Raw genomic sequence first — 24,306 nt, 5'->3', positions numbered from 1 at the left:
CACCAGTGGACAGAAGCCAAGTTATGACAACAGAAGATCTGGAGATACTTCAAAGAGGTGGTGACTTTTGATGTAAATATTGAAAAATGAGATGGGCACTGTGAGACTTGAAGGCTATTCCAATGAGATAAACTCAAAGAGCCTCTGCCCAGCATAAAAACTACCAGACCCTTATCACCCCAACAGTTTTACTGCAGCTGTTATGAAACTCTGGAGCCCCCTCGCACTCCTCTTCATCAACCTGGCCCACTCTCTCCCATCCCATATTAGTAAAAGTATTTGGCCCACTCTTCTCCCCACCCCATAGGGAAATTGTGCACCCCCAACCAACCAGCAGGTGTATCATAAGACCTCTCCTCTCTCCTTTGTCCCTGGGCTATAAATACTGACATGACCATGAGCTTGGCACTCCCTGATCATCAGGAAGTCGTCCCGCTGTGCTAGAAGCATCTCTTATCTTAGTAAACTCTTCTTTCCCTTCACCTTGCTGTGAGTCTGGAAATTCTTTTTCCAACCCAGACACAGACCATAACAGGCACCATTTGGAAAGGGGGAGCAAAACGGCCAGAGGAGGCATAGCCACAGGGATGGATATAGACAAGTGACAGGGATGGCATTGAACCTCATTATCTAACAGGGAGTCACACACCCATGGGGACTTTGACTCTGGTTTGAGCAGCAATGGATGGGTGATAAGCCAGGACTCTCCAGCTTGGAATCCCGAATCTGCCACCGAATGGTTATGTAACCTAGAGCAAGTCCATCGGCTTGCTCACCTGTGAAGGGGGTTCACAATCATCATCTACCCCAAGAGGATGGGCGAGGCTTACCTGAGCACCAGGTGTGGATGCCTTAAAAATGCAATGAGTGCTCTATAAACGTGGGCAGTTATGCTTTCGGCATTGTTAGCTCTTTGACTTGAGAACATCCATAAACATTCTGAGTTGTGATTATCCTGGTGACTCAATCAGGTAATGCCAAATGAAAGTAACTCTCACAACTTGTGGCTCCATACAAGTATGACATAGCCTTTTCCTTCCTTGTTAACAAGAAGATCTGGAAATACTGAGAAACACACTGGACTGATAACGTACCTATGATTTCGATAGGATTTAAAACTAAAGAGTGTCCTGCCAGAAGAAAATGACGAAAGGTCTCTTTTGAATTTTGGTGTAAGGTAAAAAGGCAGAAAGAGATTTTGGTGAGTAATTTAAACAACTGTTAAATGTTTCTGAAATTGGGATCTGTATATAGATTTCCAGGGGTCCTCAAGCCCTTGGGACAATCTAAATTGTTCTCGCTTTTATTTTTACGATGTTTTTTGAAAAGTAATGTAATTGAGCTTTGGATCACTAGGTCTACTTTTGAAGTGAGTGCTCAGCGAGATTTCATTTCCTGACTTTGTATTTTATTTACAAGCAGATCGACACAGGTTATATTGCTTATAGTGTTTTAGTTAATAAGCAAAGAGTCGATGGATTTAATATTCAAATAAGGCATTTTCCTCCAAGGAAGGGTTGAGTGATCTGATACAGTAGAGTAGGTTGTCCAACCGTTCAAACAGAAGAAGTGACAGACATGGGTAAACCAAAGGTCTGTGTCAAAGGTCATAGGTCTGAATTAGTACCATATTCATACTGTCAACAGTAATTGCAGCTCAGCAAAACAAAATCATATCTAATATAAATGTTGTGAATTTTAATGCTTTTTGCTTCGTAAGTTTTTGTTTCACTGGATTTGTACACTTGCTTCACTTTAATAGCTATAAGGAAAGCAGAAAGGATGAAGGGATTTTATGTAATGATGTGTATATATTTAATTAACATTATAATAATTTAAGAAACGTTAAGAGTCAAGGAATCTTTTTATGATTTAAAAAGGGTCATATACATTCTGTAAGATGGAATAATGCTGATCTATGTGGGTCGAATTCCTCGCAGGTGAAATGAGTGACTCTTTAACAAGACTAAGGGTGTCCTTTAGAGCCCCAAATTAGCACATCAATCTCTCCACACCACAACACCTTCAGTGCACTTACTCAGAGGGCTTGCGTGGACTCAAGGTAGGAAATTCCGGCTGTTTGAGAAAAGGGACCAATGTCACGACAATGTGTTAGACTTGTGGTTTCACTGTTTTTGAAACGTAGGGGCCGTTAGGCATCTTGCCTCCATCAGCGAAGGGAAGGGAAAGAAAGAGAAAGTTTTGAGCAACTCCAGACTGTGGATGAGTTCTCACAACCCGAGACGCAGTTCACGTCTCACGGATTCCACTAAGACCCCACCAAACATTGTAAAGACCTGAGAACTTAAAAATTCTCTGCTGCTCTGAAACCACATAGGACATGCGGGGTCTCAGACTCATTAGTTACTCTGAATTCACACATGTTTGGATGGGGCTGAAGAGCTGGTGAGTGGGGTCACTGAAGAGAGAGGACAGTCACCCTAGAACTCAGGGTGGCCGAAGAATGCAATCCCGTAAGCTTATCCCGCTCTCTGGTCTGAATGTGTGTGTTCCCCAAGTTCCCACAGTGATGGTATTTAGAATAAGACCTTTGGGAGGTGGTGCGGTCATGAGGGGGGAGCCCTCATGATGGGATTAGTGCTCTTAGAAAAGGGTCCTCAGAGAGCTCCCTCAGTCCTTCTGCCATGTAAGGACACAGCGGGGCGTCCGTGACCTGGAAAACAGACTTTGCCCAGCCACACTGGCACCCTGATCTGACCTCCAGCCTCCAGAACTGCGAGAAATAGGCTGGTTTGTTTGTCAGTCCCCCAGTCTGCGCCTTTAGTTACAGCTGCCCAATGGACGAAGACAACGTATGCCCAGAATTATTATTTTGGGGGGCATGGGGGAAACATGGTACTATTCTGTAACAGGTGCAAACTCAGGCTTCTTGACTACCTGTCAGCTGAAATGTCTTTGAACACAAATTGGCTGGTGGAGGATCTAATACTATGCTTGGAAATTATTCTGGGATGTTCGTCTGAAATATGACAGGTGAAAGAGATCTGGAGGCTTCCGAGCTTGGGGTCCACTTGGATCCAGTGTTTCCTGGGAGCTGGGACCATCTGATCCTCCACGGCCACGGGAGGCTGGGCGGTATTACCTGAGGGCTACACTTAAGGGAAGGTGAGAATTTTTAATTTACCCCCTCCTGTCTGTTTGGACCTCAAATGTGGCCTGGGTTTAGCCACAGCCCCGTTCTCTCCGTTCTGCACACCTCCCAACAACCCAGTCCATGCTCCCAGAACACGTGAGCAGATACAGAAATGATCCAGGTCTGAATTCGTGTCCAATGGGCGAGGGCCCCACCCCCTTTAACAGAAGATCCCCTTCGTTTAAACTAATCCTTAGAAAACGGTGCTGCTGAAGATGCCGGTGATATGCGCTGGACAATTCAGCATGCGGGCTAAAAATAACAGGTTTTTAAAATATCCTATTAGTTATGCTATGCTAATACGATATTTAAAACTTCAAGACATGGGGAGTTCCTGGCACGGCGGCGCCATGGGTGAAAGGATCCAGGGTTGCCGCACCTGTGGCATAGGTTGCACTTGGCGCCGGGATTCAATCCCTGGCCCAGGAACGTCCATATGCCTTAGGTGAGCCCATAAAATTTAAAGTAAAAAAAATTCAAGACCTGAATCTAGTCTCCAGGCGCCCCCCCACCCCTTCACCACCCCCAACTCCAGATTCGTAAAATGATTTTCGTCTTATAAGGTCCAGGAAAGACCAACTAGACATGAAGATAGAGTTTGATTAAGTGACGTAAAAGAAACTTCTTGCAAGTTCTACACCTCAGAGTGGGACATTTATAATCTGTCCACTTACTTTCAGGGGTTAAAAACCACGAAATCTCTCCCAACCCAGAGGGAAATATAATAGGATGTAAAGGCTTAATGAGGTTTATTAGATATATATCTATTTACTAATTTTTAATGATTTTCTATTGTGTCATTATCAGAGTCCTACGACATGAACTAATTAAAAAATGAGATACGAATTTTCTTCACTTCCCGTGGCTATGCTTTTCTATGAATAATATTAATGCATGTAAATTAATAATTTGCTGCTGATTTTTACCTTAAGTCTTTCCCTTCTAGGATAAAAATAGCCTTTGTTAAATAATTCATATGTAAAATCATGTTGCTGTTCATTTGTCACAGAATTGATTTTTCTATTGACTGTTCACCCAAAGGTGAAAAGAGGCATTTACTGACATTTATGGAAATTAAAAGAAGGAAGCTTTCTGGGTTGACTGAATAGTGAATATTAGCGTTTCAAATGCAAATCCCATTTCCACTCGTGCTAACAAGATGTTGGAGGAGAAACATTGAAAAATGAAATGTGAAAAATCGGTTTGTAAAACCCAAGCTTACCTAAATAGAACCCAATAATATAGCTCAAAATGAAATGCGATTCAAAAAGTCCTCTTTGATTAAAGGGTTGTGTATCTCCACACTTAAAAAAAAAAGTCAGGAAAATGATCTGAAAGCGAAACAGTATTTCTGGTTTAGGCAGAACTCAGTTGGTCCCTCTTAATTCAGAAACAGTCATTTATACAGCAATCCAGTTAAGTTCCTTCTTCTTGCTATTTTGTTCCCCTTTTTTTGCCCCAGGGTTAAAAAAAGGAAAACTGTCTCTTAAAAGGAACAAGTTCCATTGGAAACAGTATCTGTTCCACAGGCAGCAAGGGAGGCAGAGAAGATTTTAATTTTTTACCTTATCTGTCACGTTCATTTTTTTTTAATTAACCACTGTCTTTTATTTTTATAACAAGGAATACTATATTCGAACACATTTAATACAATTTCAGGAACATTTATTTGCATGCTGCAGCCGATTTTAAATCATAGCTCAGAATAAAAACAGACGCCGATGAGTGGATGAAGGCTTCTTCCTACTGATGGAAAGTTATAAAATAGAAATTTATGATTGTATGTCACATGATATAATTAATTTGTGATGTTTCAGGATATGCATTTTGTATGAGCTCTGGTCTCTTACCTCGATTCATTTAAAAAACATGGCAGGACCAGTATAAGTGACTAGTAGCAAAAAATTGATATTTAGAGTATGTTTCTGGAATGACGTATGGTAACGGGTTCAAATAGAGAGAATATATGCAAAAGCATCAATCTATTATATTGGAAACATAGACAGTAAGAGTATAGCAACTCCTTTAAAAATATTTTTCTTGGGATTATGTGGGAGGCTCACTGCAAATACAAGGAGGTTTCATTAAGGACAAATAATTTACTAGATTTTTCTCTCCAGAGAATAAATCTGTTCCTGTAACTGATTGCTCCGAAGGCTTCAAGGCCGCCACCTGGCCCCGGCCTAGGTAGTTGGGCCCATACCCCTTAGCACGTTATGGGAAGCTCTGCATGTTCGGACCACACTAATTACTCCAGCCTCCCTATCATGCATCCTTCCAGTGAGTCTGTCTGCCAACCAGATGCACCCAGGACACGCTCTGTAATTCTGCCTTCTCTACACCAGTGCCCGTCTGTCCGCCCAGATGAAGACAAGCTCCAAGTCTCCAAAGCCCATTTCAAACATTATATTCACGGTCTTTTTTTATATTTCTAGAGCCTTTTCATATGTCCTTAGAGTAGGTTCTCATAACCACGTGAACCAAGCAGGTTAAGAGGTATTAGCCTCTTTTTGTAGATGCTAAAACTCATCTTCAAGACCCGCACTTACTCGGCTAGTCAGGGGTACGTACAGTCTGGATTCAAATTCAAGTACATTGAGTTTAGGCAACCTTCTTAATTATGTGGACTTCCAGGAAGTGTTCCTTGTGGGCTGATCAATTAACACGTGTACCTTCGGTGACTGTGACACAGAAAGCGCTGTGGTGGAGTCTCCAGGGCTTCATCACACCATGGGACCTGCTCCCTCAAGAAGCGCTCATTCCAACGAAGCAACAGTACATCAGATCATAGAGTCAGCTGACTAAACATGCTGAAACAGGACAGGAACGCAGACATGTCCCGAGGAAGCAGAACACCAACTGACTAGTAAATTTCAGACTCAATGATTTCATTGGAAAACAGCGGAGACATGACTCATCTCGAGGCAATATGGCCAAGAAATTCCTCTCGGGCCGTGGGATTTGTTTTGGACTACAGGATGAGTAAGACACAAAAAGGGTAACGACTACCTGGGTTGCGTGGTATGGGGCTTGGGGTTCGTTCTTTTGCCTGTGCCTACACTGACAACTTCAAAACAACACACGAGGGAAAGACACTGTCCCACGCACTGTAAACTTGAGAGTTCGCCTGGAACCTGCAACAGCTAAGTCAGAAAGGAGGTCAGAAATGGGTGTGAAAGTGGGGAAAGCGAGGCTCACGACCATGGCAGCCAGGTACTCCCCAGCCTGCAGAGAATGGAGGGTCCAAGTTCAGGGCACCTACGCTCGCTCATGGTCCAGTTAGTTCGACGGGCTCTTCACTTGCCCTGCTTTGTAGGGCACCGCTCACCTGTCAACGGATTCATTTCTTGACATGTTTTTCCGGAAACAATCACAACCTCTGTGTTATGGTCTTAAATATAATTAGATAAGAAGGAGGAAACTCATTTGGTGAAATCGAATCCTAATAAGACGATTAGCCCAAATCAAATCAACCTTAAAAATCAACTATAATTAAGAAAGGGGCATAGCTCAGCCACTCCACAGAGTGTGGAACTTACTGCCCGGGAAAAACATTTTTTCGTCATGTCATCAACCTTGAGTCTCCCTCCAAAGTTGAGTCACCCATGAGTCACCCACCTGGGAACTAGAGATGAGAGGCAGCTCCTTCTAATCACTAAAGGCACAAAAAGGCCCTCAAAGTGACAGACCTTTTTTCCAGGGTGCCCAACTTACTACAGAGAGCTGACTTTGTCCCTGAGTAAAATCAAGTCTATTGATTTTGAGGAATTTCTGAGTGACCAGTTGGTAAGAATCACAAGCTTGGGTTTTACATATTTATGACTCGGTGGGCACACCAATGATCATGATTTTGTATTAAAATGTCTGATGAGTAGCATTCGAATAATTCTGTCATCACAAGACATGAACAGGCATGATTTTTATCATCATAAAGAATAAAAATGGCTAAAGAAGGGCGGCCAAACTCAGCTAATTAAGTATTGTAAACACTCAGCATCATGTAAGACATCCAGCCAAATACAGATCAAGGGTGTTAGTTACAGTTACCCAAGATGCTGTAACAGGCAAACCGCAAGTACCAGTGGACAGACACCCAGGAGGTACACAGCTCACGTTAAGGCTAAAATGCGTGTTTCTGATCAGTGGATGACCTTCCGCATTGTCCTGAATGTACTTTGTATCTCCCAGGGTCGTGGATCCAGATGCTGGATGGGAAAGGGCACAGAATACGTTAGGCAAAGGGAAGTCTGTAAGGACCACGTGTGGAGGCGGCTCCCATCACTGCGGCTCCCGTTCCATTGGCTGGATCTCAGTCACATGAGCCCTCCTAACCACAAGGATGCCGCCGAATACAGTCTTGCTGGGGGTTCAAAAGGCATGGATGTGGTGGGCTCTGTGTCTGCCAAGGTGGTATGTGGGGTTAATGGCAGAGTCTTTAAGACTCAGTCATGGCAAAGCTAGTACTCGACAACATAGGGAGAGGAAAACAGATGCCAGGAAGGATTAGGAAGAAAAAGAGACAAGATCTTGCCAAAGGAGGCAACATATGAGAGAGCAAATCTTCGAAATCAAGACTTCTTTCCAAAAATAGACAACAAGAGTCACCTGCAAGGGTATAAGATTAATTTAAATCCACTTGGGCTTCAAAATCTAGGCTTTTCATATCACTGACTTCATGGCACTTCGTCCTAATATCATAGTTCGTCTGCTTGAGAACCTGTTTCTGACAGTCAGAAATATGAAATGACAGTTTCAAACAGCATAATCACAGAAATCAGAGAAGAGTCAGGTCTTTGAGGTCTACTGAGGTCATAAAATAAATTCCCTCACCATTGTGCTGGCTGATTACGTTTCAGCACAATGGAAAACTTTCTGTTCCTTTAGCCTAAATTTTTCTTTCAAATTGTCAGGCCCCATTAACGCACAGAGAGCTTACACACAACAAGTCAAACTCTGGGGCCGAAGTCCCCAGGTATCAATCTACCGAGTCTCTCTTATCTGGAGTAGGAATAGTGCTAGCTGTCTCATGTCTTCCACTTCCAGAAAAGGCAGATGTTTACCTTCGACTTCATTTCTGAGCTGCCCAAAGTTTCCAAACCCGGTGGATGGTTGGGAACAAAGACAAGGCAAAGACAAGGCAAACGTAACTGGGATTTTACGTTTCACCTCTTGTTGTAGTTTGTCTGTTCCCATTTTCTGGAATTAACACAGAGCTAGTGGTAGTTTCAATTGTTCTGTGCTTCAACATCCAGGAATGCGTAGCGCTGCTCCACTCAGCCACACGGGCCATCCTGAGATCCTGGCCTTCCCCTGCCCCGGCCCCCCGTGCTTCCCCACCTGGCGGCCTCCCCAGACCTCAGCGCAGCCAACTCGGACCCTCTAACCCCATCTTTGCTCGTGAGGCTGTTGTTGTTCACCTGATTTAAAACGGCCACGGAGTTCCTGCTGTGGCTCAGCGGGTTAAGAACCTGCCTAGTATCCATCGAACGCAGGTTCGATCCCTGGCCTTGCTCAGTGGGCTAAGGATCTGGCTGTTGCCCTGAGCTGTGGTGTAGGTCGCAGACGCAGCTCTGATCAGCCCCTAGCCGGGGAGTTTCCATATGCCGCAGGTATGGCCCTAAGAAGAAAAAATTAAAAAATAAAAATAAAACTGCCACACGACCCAACCTTCCTCCACTCTCATCAATCCCTGTCCTGCTCATCCTGGTTTCTGTTTGTTTGTTTGTGTTTGTTTTTTGATTTTAAGAAGGACGAAAGGAATGAGAATTTAGAACTGTGACGAGGTTTTTAACAAGGAGAAAGGGGACGTGCAGAGAGATGATGAGCCCTTTCTCCTTTTTTTTCTCCTTTCTTTTTTGGCCACGGCATATGGACGTTTCCAGGCCAGGGATGGAATCGGAGCCACCGCTATAACCTCTGTCGGGGCTGCAGCATGCTGATCATGAACACAACGCAGCCCGGCGGGCCCGCCTCCGTTTTAAAAAGACAGTCACAATTCCCTTATATGTCTTAGCATCGAATCTTCCTCATGGATAAGAGTCAAGGTCATCACTGGGAAAACATTACGCTTTTGCGTCCCTTGAGAATATATACGCCGTGCAATCGCATAAAGCAAAAAATACCCCAAACGGCATTTGTTTTTACTATTTTCCAAGTTTCTAGATCGCTGCACAGGATTTGTCCCTTCTCGGTGCAAAACGCTTCCATTTAATTCCTGCCTTCAAATTAATCGACTGCCTTCCTCTCTTGCACGCAATGCGGAAGCCATGAGCGATGCATACTGATTTCCAAAAGCTCAGCTGCGGGCAAGGGATTTCTAAGCTGCATTTCCTTTTGTCTGTAGCTTATAAAATAAGGGAAAAAAATAGAATTCCTTTTGAAATGGTTCTCCAACTCCTATCCCCTATCATGTGTTGAAAATACCCCTTAGCAATTAAACTCACGGTGTCTACGTTTTGTCATTTATCTAACACACTGTTTCTTCGCACACTAGAGTTCCAGCAGAATGCACCTGACACCCGACACGAAGAGGGAACAGAAGCACCGGGTTTCCTGCGTACTCTGCCACTCTTCCTTTCTTTGATTTGTGACATTACAAAAGGGTTTCTTTGATGGTTCAGTAAAACAAACCACGTAACAATCTGTTTCTTGATGCGGATCCATCGCGCATTGATTCCTTTGCGGCTCTCAGGGGCGGCTGCGGTGGGAGGGAGCTCTTAGATATTTCGCAAGCTCTCAGACGCTGGCTTTTGCCAGGACTTTCTCAGAAGCCATCAATTCTTCCTCATCGTGAATATTCGAAGCTGAGAGACCTGAAAAATAACTTTTCGTGCTCTTTAAAAACCAACGAAAGACTATAACACAACGTTTGGCGAGAGAGGCGATAACAGCCCACAACGCAAATCAAAGGTCAAAGACCACGTGGTCTCACTGTGCAGAAGAGACGGCGAGGCGAATCGCAAAGGCGTGACGTGCAAACCGGCAGCGTGAACGTGAGGATGTAAACACGAATCACTGAGGCTCAAAGAAAACATCTCGTTTTTCACTGTCAAGCGTGGGCCCCTGAGCAGATGTGTGCCCGGCAGTTTCAGGCCGAGGGCGGGCGCTCCGCACTTGATTGCGTCTGTCCCTCTGCTGCCGTCGGGTCGGCCCCTCCTGCTCTGCTCGGGCTCTCGCTCTATTTAGCATCCCTGGGCTTCCCGGCTCAGGTTCCCTGGCCCTCCGAGCAGCAGAGGAGCACAGCAGCCTCAGCACAAACACCAAGAGGTCACTCTAGGTTGGCGGATGTCTTCTCAGGACTTCCTTCGACAACCGCGACTTCCCTGGAGGGGACTGCATCGCCCAAAGGACACACACTTAAAAGTAAGGATTTTACATGTCACAAAACGGCAAGGAGACCAATGGCATGGCAGTCTTATAAATGCTGCCTACTTCTAAAGCTAATCTGGAGGGGCTTCTTTAACCTCTAAAATTCCAGGTTTGAGTAGCGGGACGTGCCACAGAGGCCCCCTGCCAGGACCAGGAGGTGGAATTCCATGAGGTCAATGCCTTGGCTGCTGGCTTCCCTCATGCCCTGTGCTGCCAAAGGTCATGACTGTTTCATCTCGCTTCACAGCCTGGACCAACCAAGCCTTCTACACAAGGAGCATGGATGAACAGAGGCACGTACGCGCTATGGCTAGCATCTCGGCTTTCCCTGCTTCCAAATATCTGAAGTAAAATGAATTTCTACAACTTTTATGTAAAGTCATTCCATTTTGCAAACTAATTTTAAAAATACGACGGCATAGAACCTCAACTGCATGTCTACAGCCTGTACCTTGAGGAAAGAAACTATTTGTTGAGGGGCTACCTCTACTAGAAAATGGCTCACATCCACAGTAAGAATAAAGAATTGGCACGCTCTGTGTAAAAAACATTTGTTTGGGTATAAGGTGAATTTTATGGATAATGACACTAAAATCAAATTCGTGTGTCAGTCCAAATTCTTATTTGCAAGCCACAGAAACGCACTCCAGACATCTGAACAGGTGAACGCCTTATCAGAGAGCAAGATGAGGACGTGACGTTAAGCAGGAAAGGTGCGGCATGCGGGCTGGCCAAGGTGAATGCCGTGCCAGGCAGTCGCAGACACAGGCTGACTAAGGTCTGCGGCCACTTGAGGGAGCCACCAAGGCCAGATGAGACCCCCAAGGTGCCGCCCGTTCTCCTTTCCATTGCGTGTCTCTCAATCCATAATCCGTGGTTGACAGATGGAGAGCCCACCTCACACGCACTTGCCGTAAAGGAGGGGAGTGGAATCCTTCACCCTGTGTTTTCCTTGGGTAGGTGCCACACACGGTCGCCAGTATAAAGACACATATCATCAGCGTCCACAACAGCTCCTGAGGATTGCTCTCCTGACCAAAAATTCTTTAAATTTTATGTCAACGTTGGATGACTCCTCCGCCGGTTTTAATGAGTTATGACAAGTTCATTCGCAGAAGCAGGACACAGGCTCTTGCCATCCAAACTCTGCATGTCCCCTGTGATCTTCGGCAAATTACTAAATCCATTCCTTGTGTTCTTTAGCTACAAGAATGCCCACACCTTTTGTCTTCCTTAAAGGGATTTCATTAAAATCACTGATAATGCTAATTAAAATACAGACATCCTCAAAGAGGAATTCAATTTTTAGTCAACATTTAATTTTACTGCTATATGCCCAATCAGCTCAGGACTGATTTTATAGACTTCTTGAATTGCATTACTAGAAAATCAAGAACGCGGTATGCCCGGATGTGTCCATATATGCACCATACGGCTCACCTATGGGGCATTTATGCTGAGGGATATGTGGCCATTCAAGCCACAGGCTCACCTAACAGTTATAGGTCCCTGACATCGACACGTGTGTCCTGCCACAAAAATACACAGCAGGCGCAGAAGAAAATGAGCCTGGTTTTCCATTTCCTCAAATGAAAAAACAAGCAAACAAACAAAAACCTCTGTGGGATAACTGGAGATGGTTTGCACTTGAAAACAAGCCCTCCTGGAAAACCGGGAATGGCAAATCATTCTTGACAACCTCTCTCATCTCTCTTTGCTTCTTAGCCAAACCCACGAACAACCGGAGGGAAAGTTCCAGAGGTGGTTATTTCATGCACCTTTTTTCAAAATTAATGCTCTTCTCTGGGAACCACAGGGTAGCAGGAAGGACGGCTGATGGCCCTTCCACGGTGCTCTAACAGACAGGAGTCAACCTGACCAGGAAGATAAAGCCCACGTTCTTTATGAGCAGGTCCCCGTGAATTATCATAGATAAAGCATCTGCACTTCTTACAAGGTAAAGTAAATGCATCTCTAAGGAACAGAGGCGAGATGAGGACAATCTATTATTGCAAGCAATCAGCATTGTCCCCTGTTTCAATGCCCATATATCAGTGCAAGTGATTTCAGCAGACTGCCTACTCTAAGATTTATTTTTAAGATTAAAATTATTGATTTTTCTCACTACCTCATCAGTGTTATTTAGAAAAATCTCAGCTGATAACATAACTGTGTCTACATCATGTCAAATATCCAGATGAAACTGATCCTGAGCTGGAGAGTTAGTTTCATAGAAACGTCTAAGATACTTGACTCAGGTTTTAAACAATTTGAATGTAGATAGTTGACGTAATAAAAGTTGCTCTAAATCAACTATACTTTAATTAAAATTTTTAAAAGAATTTAAAAAGTTGTACTGTTACTTCATGCAAAATGATCTTGTTGCCAAAGCAATAACCTTTGAATATATTGATAATAAATTTCTGATATATAATCAGCTTCAATGCAAAGTCATATTTTTTAAGATAATTACTGAAAACAGTACTTTAAAATTCAACATAAAAAGAGCACTAAATTATGTGAAACCAATCCTTTTTCTTTCTACAAACAATAGTTTCTTTTTTATCTTCTTTATTTTGGGGAACCGTTTGAGGCCAAACACATCACATACACACCTGAAATCACCGAAACACACCAAAACCCAGTTTTGTGAGCCGAGATCTCATTTTGCTTTGAATTTGGATTACCTGGAATTTGGAAGCAGTGACTGAGATATGACAGCCCTGCCATGAAGCCACAGGGCTTCAAGCGTTTTGTTTCCAGGTGGTTGTCACCTGAAGCCTTCCTATTTTAGCTGCGGTCAAGGAACACCAACATTCAGTGGACGTAATGTCCCCTTCACTGCATAGTGATCTTAAAATCCCACAGCATAAATTATGTCTATAACATTTCATTTCAAACCATCTATTAATGTTTATTTGTTTTGGACAGGCTTCTTTTTTTTTTTGAAACCAGAAGAAAATGGGTCGGAGTCAGCTGATAGAGAGGAGAAAGGAAAGCTGAGTTGAAGGAACTTACTGCAGAGTCGAAAAGAACTGTGTTCCCAGTGCACTGAGAACAAACACTCTGGGTCGCACCTGCATGAATCTCCCGCTGCACCTGAACGTGCGTTACCGCTGGGTTCACCTCGAAGGGGACACGGAGGGTCATTACCTGAGTGGTGTGACTCTCTCTCTGTCTCTGAAAGGATGAGGTTCCGCTCCCAGACACCCTGGAGAAACCATCTTCAGGTACACCTGTGGAGGGCAACGCAAAGCAGCCGTTAAGCTGGGCATCCTTCCCGAAAACAGAGCAAGCCGGGTACTCATTGAACCAACTAAAACTGTGACATCTCACGCATGGAAGTGAAGCTCAGGAGCCACGCATGCAGTGACACGGCCAGCTCCCGCGGCAGCACGGGAACACCAAGCATCGCTGGAGTTCCATCTGATACGGGGGGGGGGGGGGGAGATGGCACGGTCAAGAAGAAACACATCAGGGCCCAAAAGCGAGCGAGGACGTCCTGGAGGGGAGAAGGGGAAGCTTTCGAAGACTGAAGGTGGTCTCATGGGGAAGAGAAGCCCGTGGACAACAGAGGGTGGCACTTCCTGGGGCTGCGAGCTGCAGCCCCTTCTCGGGGCAGGAGGGAGGCAGAGGCCACAGGAGCCAGTCCCCACCTCGGCTCCATTCTGTTGACTGTCCTTCATTCCAGGCACAAAGGGAGGGAGGCGATGGGGGGGGGATCCCATGAGGAAAGAGTCAGGGTAGGTGCCACCAGAGACCCCCATCCAGAGCCAGCTACACGGGGTGAGGAACTTCACACCCCCTCAGCCACAGAGGGACAGACACACTGACGAGGCACCAGGAGACCCTCGTGGCCCAAGCAGGGCTTCTAACGGCAGCTCGGCTGACACTTGGGGCCACACCCGTCTCTGCTGCGGGGCTGTCCTGGGCCTTGCAGTGTGTTTAGCAGCCTCACCGTCTCAGGTGTGGCAACCCCAAACGTCCCCAGACATGGCCACACGTCCCGGGGAGCAAAATCATTCCCAGCTGAGAAGTACTGTGAGAAAGGAATCGATCAAGAAAGTAACCCATAAAAATGAATAAGTTAAAAAAATAACTATCCAGGGAGTTGGTGTTGTGGCTCAGCAGGTCACCAATCTGACTAGTATCCATGAGGATGCGGGTTCGATCCCTGGCCTTGCTCCGTGGGTTAAGGATCCAGTGTTGCCGTGAGCTGTGGGGTAGGATCCCATGTTGCTGTGGCTGTGGTGTGGGCTGGTGGCTACAGCTCCGATTCAACCCCTAGCCTGGAAACCTCCATATATGCTGCAGGTGTGGTCCTAAAACAAAGAAACAAAAAACTATCCAGTGAAAGTTCAACCTGGAGAACCATCAATTCTGAAGCGATTGCTCGGCTCATCTGACGTCCTCATTAACCAGTCGGATGCCACTGATTGAAACACCCATGATCCCCGATTTAGAGGCTGCTGGCTCACTGCACACTTTTCCAGTTATAACAGCAAGTGAATTTCTCCGGGAAGCCCACACAACCCTGGTAACACATAAGAAGACCTCCCCAAGGGTCTCCTGTTCCGAATCCCAACACCCTGGTGTGGAAGGGTTAGTTCAGGGAAACCGGGCAGAGCGGCAGCATCTGGAAGGTGACAGACCTATGGAGGGGTGGTCATAGGGGGACTGGGACTTGGCCATAAGCAACAGCGAAGCTGGCCAGAAGACTACTGCATCAGGTGTGGGGAAGGTTCCGACCAAGCAGTTAGCGTCACAGGGTTGGGATCAAGACAGGAAAGGCGGCGAGAATCCACGGCCCGGCACAGGCTGGTGTCCCAGGCCACCGGGTAAGCAGAGTCAGCAGTAAGTGGGAGTCCAGGTAGCAGGGCAAAGCGGAGAGTCTGGGATTCCCGTGAAAGAGGAGTCTCGAAGTGTGAGACGGGAGCGGAGAGCCCGCAGACAAGCAAGACAAATGTCCACTTCTGGAGAACCCGCTTCCCTGGACGTCTCACGGAGACCAGGCGCCTGGGGAAGGAGAGGAGAGCTGGCCCATTTTTCAAAACTAAATCATCAGCTACAAGTTCCCATCGTGGTGCAGTGGAAACGAATCCGACTAGGAACCATGAGGTGGTGGGTTCGATCCCTGGCCTCGCCTCGCTCCGTGGGTTAAGGATCTGTCATTGCCATGAGCTGTGGTGTAGGTCAGCAGCTGTAGCTCCAATTTGACCCCTGGCCTGGGAACTTCCACATGATGCGGGTGTGGCCCTAAAAAAAGAAAGAAAGAAAGAAAGAAAGAAACAGACAGTTTATAAATAAATAAATGATCAACTAGAAGTTTCTTCTGAGTCAGAACCGAAACTCGGCTTAGTGAGGATAACCTCAGAGCCAGCTGGATGACTCGCTTTTCACAGTGTCAACTCCAGCTGGGAGCTGTCTAAGCACCTACTGAATAGAGCCCTGGGAAATGCGACCAAGGAGCGAGGGAAGCCCTGCCTCGAGGAGCCCAAATCTTACGCAGGAGACGTAACAAGACGACTTAAGGGTTACTCCGAGGGCAGGTGGCGTCCAGCAGGATCCCGGAGAAGGAGGGACTCGCTGTGCTGGCGGGATTAGAGCAAAGGGTGGTGCAGATGCCAGAGGCTGTGGTCCTTCTAGGACGGGGAGCAAGGTCAAAGGCGAGGAGGGCCTCCCCGGCCGAGGGGACATCCGAGCAAAGGCAGTGGGATCCGAAATCACTCCCCGCCCTCGGGGGGCCTGTGAGACGGCGGGAGGGGGCCTGGAGGGTGCGGTCCAGAAGTTAAAGGACGACCCCTGACAATTCAGAGACATCGGGCCACAGGGGAAGGCCATGGGTGTCGCTGGAGATGTCTGAGAGAAGCTGTGGCACCAGTGAGCTCCGCAGGGGCTAAAAGACACCTCTCACCTGTTGACCGAAGAAGGGTCTGGGCAGATGGAGTCAGTGGGGGAGGCGAAGGTGCCAGGGTGGGGAGCCAGGTGGTGACAGCGCGCACGCAGGGAGGAAGGAGGGGGACGCTGGAGAAACCACGGGAAGGGCGTCTCCTCCTGGGGCAGGAGGAGCTGGGGGGGCTCCCGAACTGAGGGCTCTGGGTGGCGCTGACCTTTAAGGTGGTAGCAGGTGGATGAGGGGGCCCTGTTTCAGCAAATACTCTGCAGGACCCTGAACCCCAAGAAGTAAAGTAACAGCCAGAAGCCCGGAAGATGCAAGGAAGGTTAAACAGGCAGGATTTCTTGTTTTATGATCAATAAAACACTTTTTTTGTTGCCATATTTGAAGCAGTACTTTTTAAAGGCAAATGATCTAAAAATGACACCAAAGGCACACACCATGAAAGAAAAAAGATGTACTAGTATCTCTATCTGAACATTAAAAACATACCCCCCCAAAATAAATAAAATGCAAAACTTAAAGGCCAATACAGAACATTTAAAAACACCAAATCAAAATAAAGGACCTACTGTCAGATTTTAAAATATGGGCAAAGAATATGCATAGAAAGTTAGAATAGAAAGGACCACTAAATAATAGTACTTCCCTTTTTGTTTGTTTGTTTTATGGCCACAACTGTGGCATATGGAAGTTCCCCAGGCAGGCTAGGGCCCGAATCAGAGCTGCAGCTGCCAGCCTACACCACAGCCACAGCAATGCCAGATCTGAGCCGCATCTGTGACCTACACCACAGCTCACTGCAACGCTGGATCCTGAACCCACCGAGCGAGGTCAGGGATCGAACCCAAGTCCTCAAGGATACTAGTCAGGTTCGTTTCCGCAGAGCCATGACAGGAACTCTGGTGCTTATTTTCACTAAGTAGTCAACAAAATGCACATCAGACTCTAATGACGAACCCATTCTATCTATCAAAATAACAAGTGTTTCAAAATTTTGATTACAGAAATTTCATGCACATACCAAAGTCAAGAGAATATGGAGTGAAATACCATGTACCTATCACCAAGCTTTGGGACTTTCAGTATTTCAAGCTTCTATTTATCTATCTATCTTCCATCTATCTTTTTAGAACATTCCAGAAATGCTGTCATTTCCCCTGTGAAGGCTTGAGCATGTGTCCCTCATGTAGCTAAGGGGACACTGCTATGCAAAGGCACCAGAAAACCCCACAGCCTTGGGTACAGTCCCACTGGGCAACCCACAGGCAGAAGATTCCTGGCTGGAGCTGGCGGACAGTTAAGCGTCATCTGCCCTTATTCGCTGACTTCCCTTGGAAGTCGAGTGACCCTCACAGGATTAATGGTTCACACGTACTTACAACTGCACCATGGCCATCCTCAAAAAGTCTACAAACAAGAAATGCTGGAGAGGGTGTGGAGAAAACGGAACCCTCCTACACTGTTGCTGGGAATGCAAACTGGTGCAACCACTGTGGAGAACGGTATGGCGATGCTTCGGACAACTAAAAACAGAATTACCCTAGGACCCAGCAATCCCACTCCTGGGCATCTATCCAGAGAAAACCATAATTTGAAAAGATACATGCACCCCAACGTTCATCACAGCAGCGTTTACAATACAGAGACATGGACGCAACCTAAGTGTCCACTGGCAGATGAGTGGATAAAGGGGTGGTACATATACACACAACGGAATATTACTCAGCCTTAAAAAGAAAAAAAATAATGCCATTTGCAGCAACATGAATGGACCCAGAGATGGTCCCACTAAGTGAGGTCAGACGGAAAGACCAATATCATATGACAGCACTGACACGCGGAGTCTAATAAGCATGATGCGGAAGGACTTACTCACAAAGCAGGAACCGACCCAAAGAGTCAAAATCAAATTTGCAGTTACCAAAGGGGAAAGGCGGAGGGCGGGGGCTACATCGCAGGTGGGAGTAACATACATACACGTTACCGTATATAAAATAAGTATCAAGGACCTGTGTATAGCCCGGGGAAAGCCACTCAACACTCTGTAATAACTTATAGGGGAAAAGAATCTGAAAAGAATAGATATTTGTATCTGTATATTTGATTCACTTTGCTATAAACCTGAAACACAACCGTTGGAAGTCAATTGCACTCCGATTAAATTTAAAAGGAAAAAAACCAACCACCACCTAACTTTCTCTAGTTTCCTCACAGGCACAGGCTTCTCCCAGACCAGATGCTGGGGTGCGAGTTTCCAGCACACACGGTCCTGTATCCCTTCCTCCTCAGAGTCTCACTAGGGCAGCAACACCATGCCCGTTCTTCCCTGGAGGTCCACCCACACGCCCCAGCTCCCATTCACCCCAGAGGCTCCAAAACGTCGTGCCTGCCCCTCATCTGACCACCAGCGCCGATCATCGGCCTCACCTGTGGGTCTGACTCCACACACGTGTGTCCTGGGGTCCGTGTGTCAACAAGGCATTGGTTCTAGCCCGTGTGGTCTTGGAGGCTCACTCGCTGCTTAGACCTCATCTGCCCCGTGCACATCCTTTTCGTTTCTATTGGATAAATGCTCAGGGATCTTCTAGCTCTAAAATATTTCCTCTGTTGTGCCAACTGTGTGCGGGTGGTGCTTCCTGAGCATTCATTTGTGCTGCCGTCTTCCTCCTAAATCCTCATAACCATCCCCCGAGGAGAATCCTCTGAGGGTCCCCATCTTTAAGCAGAGAAAACAGAGAACTGGAGAGATTAAGTTATTTTCCCAGGGTCACAGAGTACGGAAGTACCAGGCCTTGGGTCTGAACCTGGGACAACGGGAACCACGGACACTGCCCAGAAGTGGCAGCGCCAGCAGTTCAATCCAGCTGCTTTCGACCTGACTTTTCAACTACAGTGGAGGAAAGTTAACTAAATGAGGTCCAAACTGGAAACGATTTAATGTGACTTCAAAATATTTGTAACTAAAAGGAGGCGTGGGGCAGGGCTTTCTGAAATGCCTCAAGGGGCTTGTTTTCTTTACAAAGCTACCTTCTGCTGCTCAGAATAGGTAACTGCACAATATTCCAGACCGTCAAGTGAGGCTTGCTTCCTCTGGCAGTTAGGCTTTTTTCTTCTTCTTCTTTTTTTTTTTTTTGCTATTTTAGGGCCGCACGTGTGGCATATGGAAATTCTCAGGCTAGGGGTCCAATCGGAGCTGCAGCTGTCAGCCTACACCACAGCCACAGCCACAGCCACGCCAGATCCAAGCACGTCTGTGGCCCACACCCCAGCTCACAGCAACACCGGATCCTTAACCTACTGAATGAGGCCAGGGATCAAACCCCGCCTCCTCTTGGATACTAGCTGGGTTCATTACAGCTGAGCCACACGGGAACTCCTGGCAGTTAGGCCTTGAAAGCAGTATGAGTTCCAGAGAATCTTAGACAGTTCCCGTCAACAAGATGATGCTACCTGATGGTGAGCAGACCTCATGGATTTCAACCAAAGGCTGCTTTGCTAAGTGGCCTGGACCTGTCTGGATGGACTTGCAAACCGTCTCACCCGGTGAACCATGCCGGTTATCCTTCCAACACACCAAGGATCAGCGCAGCACAAATAAAAAGAGATAATCTTCACGGGACGGTAAACATAAAATCAAATGTGATGACTGCATGTCTTCATTGCCACTTTTCTTTTGAGGCCCAGCAATAACATGGACAGCCGTCGAGCAGCAAGAAAGAAAAGCATACTGAACACAAAATGGCCCAGACAGAATTAGTTGCATCTATATTTCCCCCAAAATAAACACATCCTTACAACATTCTAGCACCAAAAAGTGTTCTCTAATCCAATGATAAATAACCACAAGTCCAGGGAATAATTAAGTATACAAAAAAGATCTAAGTCTGTGTTCACATCAGTAAAAGGATGGCAATTAAAGTAAGTGATAGCTATAATTACCCACACATAACTATATTTCAGCAAATGAACAAACAGATAATTATTTCTGGGAAGCAGAGGTGGCGCGCAGATACTGGCATTCAAGAGAAATCGTTTCCTTGAAAATAACACGATTTCGGATTCAATTAAAACTTCAAGTTATTTTAAACATTTATTTCCATCGCGTGCCTTTATTTAGAAAGCTTACTGACTATACGCAATGGATTGTGAGTCCGTACTACTAACTGATGTGAGTAGGGTTCTTTTTTCTCCTTCACTTTTTAGGGCCAAGCCTGCGGCATGTGGAAGTTCCCAGGCTAGGGGTCCAACTGGGAGCTGCAGCTGCCGGCCTACACCACAGACACAGCCATGCGGGATCTGAGCTGCATCTGCAACCTACACCACAGCTCACGGCAATGCTGGGTCCTTAACCCACTGAGCAAGGCACGGCAATGCTGGATCCTTAACCCACTGAGCAAGGCTAGGGATTGACCCTGTGTCCTCATGGATACCAGCCGGGTTCGTTTCCACTGAGCCATGATGGGAACTCTGTGAACTGGCTTTATTTTAAAATCTGGTTTCTATAAGCATTTAAGGGGCAGAATACAAATCTGTGTTCTAGGGTTGGAAGTACACTCTCCACTACCTACTGAAGCTTAGAGCCCAGAGATCCTTCAGTATTAAATTTTATATGACTAATTTCAGGTGAACTATCCCACAAAAACCTCCATTTGGTCTAGAGGGTTTTGTTTGTTTGTTCTGTTGGTTGGGGGAGGATTATTTTGATGTTTAGAGTAAGACTCTGAGTACACAAAAAGAGAACTAAGTTTTGTGGGACTATTTCCCAAGCCATAGCTTTGGCTTGTGACTCAAAACACAGACAAACTGAGTATTTTGGTGAAGGAGTTTCTATTTTCTGTCTCCTTATGTCAGGATAAGCGTCATCCGAGGTGAGCTAAGGAGAAGCCAGGGCGTGAAATTCAGTCAAGTGAATGGGTGTATGGCCGACTTTCTTAAATATTTGTGCATTCGGTTTTTTTTTTTTAATTTTTAAATTTTACTATTTTATGGTCACATCAACAGCACATGGAAGTTCCCAGACCAGGGACTGAATCCAAGCCACAGCTACAATCTCCGCAGGTCCTTTCACCCACTGCCCTGGGCCGGGGATCAAACCTGCACCTCCGCAGCAACCCAAGCCACTGCAGTTGGATTCTTAACCCAATGTGCCACAGCAGGAACTCTTGTGTATTCCGTTTTGATCATCCAATGCATTTAAAATTCACTTTTTTTTTTTTTAGTGGCCATCCTTAAATACTCCAAGATTGAAAATAAAAAAAAAAAATTAATCACTTTCTTACTAGATATATGCAAGCTTTATGAAATATTATTTCATCATTTACTTTTTTACTATCACTCAAATTCCTCTGTTATTGTTTTAAGAATATTTAATTTCAATATCAGGGTATACAATGTTTTTGTTATTCTTATCTTTTTGCAAAAGGTTATCATCAGACATTTCAGAAAGCAATAGCTTTAAAAGAAAGATTATACCCCTGTTTCCATCTAAACACACCCACAAAAATCCAAACATCACACATTAACATGGCAAGTTCACAAAAGGCCTATTTTTTTTTTCTTCTAGGAAGGTCCCAGGCTAGGGGTCTAATCAGAGCTACAGCTGCCAGCCTGTGCCAGAGCCACAGCAAGTCCAAATCCGAGCTCAGTCTGCAACCTACACCACAGCTCACAGCAACGCCGGATCGTTAACCCACTGAGCAAGGCCAGGGATTGAACCCACAACCTCATGGTTCTTAGTCAGATTCATTTCCACTGCACCACGACAGGAACTCCCCAAAATGCCTATTTTAATCAAATTGGGGTAATCCACTATAAACACTCAGGGTTATTCTAAGGGTGAAAAGTGGGGAGATAATTCTAATAATACCCAACAAATAGGGCTTGGTTATTTTATTTTATTTTAATTTTTTATTTTATCATTTCATTCTATTTATTTTTCTTTTTACGGCTGCACCTGCAGCACATGGAAGTTCCCAAGATAGGGGCTGAATAAAAATGCAGCTGCAGGCCTGTACCACAGCCATATGGGATCTGAGCCACAGCTGCAACCTACGCTGCAGCTTGCGGCAACACTGGGTCCTTAACCCACTGAGTGAGGCCAGGGATCGAACCTGCATCCTCACAGAGACTATGTTGGGTTCTTAACCCTCTGAGCCACAATGGGAACTCCTAGGGTTGGTTATATTAGTCATGGTAATCCTATATGATGAGAGATGCCACGCATTTTGTACAATTAGTGACTAGCTGTAACGATGCAGATATGCATTTGTTGACCCAGGTCTATACTCATGAGAGTCCTATGGAAAACAAGCAGATCGTTAAAACTGCACATGTAGCATAACTCCAACTTTATAAAAACAAAACCAAATGTAGAAACACACATGTATATTTGCGTGAAAAGAGAATTCTACACGAATTCAAAAACGAATGTTAGACCCGATGAGAGTATTTCTAAGTAACAGAGGGAAGGGTGGTTTTTACTCATTCTTTATTCTTTTCTGTATGTTCCAAATCGTCACATAGAACATGTATAGTTTTTAGAACCTGCATAAAACGAAAACAGCACACAAACAGTAATATATTATTGAAGAAGGATGCTCAAGCCAGAGCAAAGAAACCCTTGCAGAGGCCTGTACGGTGGAGCCCCGCCAGCCTGCACAGTCTTTGTCTGTTCTTAGCGGTAATAAATTTTTGGTAACTGCAGCTCCCTTCTCCAGAAATCTTTATTGCTGGCATAAAAGTCTTTCTGTAGCTTCCCAGTGTCATTTCCTCCGATGGCACCCAAACACCTCTGTCCCAGGAGCCAAACACGTCTAATCATTATATGTAATCCCTGCTTAATATGATGGGGTAGCATATTCATAAACACGTTGAGGCTTTTTCTCTGTGCGTGTGATTAAAACAATCTCTTTTTCCGGATTCCAGCAGAACGTTCTGCATTACCCCGGGGTCCTTAGGGCTGAGCCTGAGCAAACCCTGCCCCAGTCAACCATCGACCTCGTGGCTCCTTCCAAGCAAAGCGAGACTCGAGATGAGAACAGTCTGGCTGGATTTTGTCCACCCTTCATTTGCCCCCTCCTGCCAGGCAGGCTGGCACTGAATGTCTTTGGGTGAGCAGTGCCCTCAGATGAAAAACTACCTCCCCAGGCCTTACTTGGACCTGGAGGGAACCAGAGAAAGGCTGCTGAGGCAGGAATCTCAGGTGGGCATGGGTGCCACTGTCCTGGATACCTGACGTCCATTCTGAAATACCCTCCCCCTCTTTCTCTCTCCCAATTTTTTGTTTGTTTGTTTTTATAGCCGCACCTGGGGCATATGGAAGGTCCTGGGCTAGGGGTTGAACTGGAACTGCAGCTGGTGGCCTACGCTACAGCCACAGCAATGCCAGGTGTGAGCCACATCTGCGACCCATGATGCAGTTTGCGGCAACGCCAGATCCTTAACCCACTGAGTGAGGCCGTGGATGGAACCCGCATCCTCATGGATACTATGTTGGGTCCTTAATCTGCTGAGCCACAGTGGGAACTCTCCCCCCGCCTTTTTTAAATGGTGGAATTGTGATTAACATGCTTTTGTGTCTTGTTTAATTCATTTAAGAACTCCTCTCTTTTCCTGTATCTAAGGTTTAAAAAAAAAAACACCATTTTCTATTTTCCTCTATACATTTTACTTTACACCTGATATTTAGGTGTGTAATCTGCCAGGGATCATGTGTGCACAGAGGAAGGGAGGGGTCGAGTTGCGTTTTTGTTTCTCAAGTGAAGAGAAATGGATTTATTCTTCCCCTAACGTCCTGCAAGGCCAATTTGGTCAGAAATTAAATGGCTATTTATGCAAGCTGGGAGAATTTTCTGGGTTTTTTGGTGGGGTTTTTGTTGCTTTTTTT

General features: G+C 45.7%; 1 protein-coding gene across 3 annotated transcripts in view; it reads right to left on the bottom strand.

Annotated features, from left to right (window-relative positions):
• Positions 1 to 24,306, bottom strand: part of MYO16 (myosin XVI) — a 539,824-nt gene that overhangs the window by 7,271 nt on the left and 508,247 nt on the right. For all 3 annotated transcript variants that reach the window (XM_084982290.1, XM_084982289.1, XM_084982291.1), the window contains one exon: positions 13,676 to 13,758. In XM_084982290.1, coding sequence (XP_084838416.1) covers positions 13,676 to 13,758 — 83 coding nt within the window. The remainder of the gene's footprint in view (positions 1 to 13,675; positions 13,759 to 24,306) is intronic.

Source organism: Sus scrofa, chromosome 11 (assembly GCF_054392235.1).
Source record: "Sus scrofa isolate SSC_HxYL_T2T_F1_AM1 chromosome 11, Sscrofa_HxYL_maternal_Yorkshire_Landrace_v2.0, whole genome shotgun sequence".
Taxonomy (NCBI): Eukaryota; Metazoa; Chordata; class Mammalia; order Artiodactyla; family Suidae; genus Sus; species Sus scrofa.
Note: the sequence above shows the minus strand (reverse complement) of the source record. Positions and strands in the feature narration are given on the sequence as shown.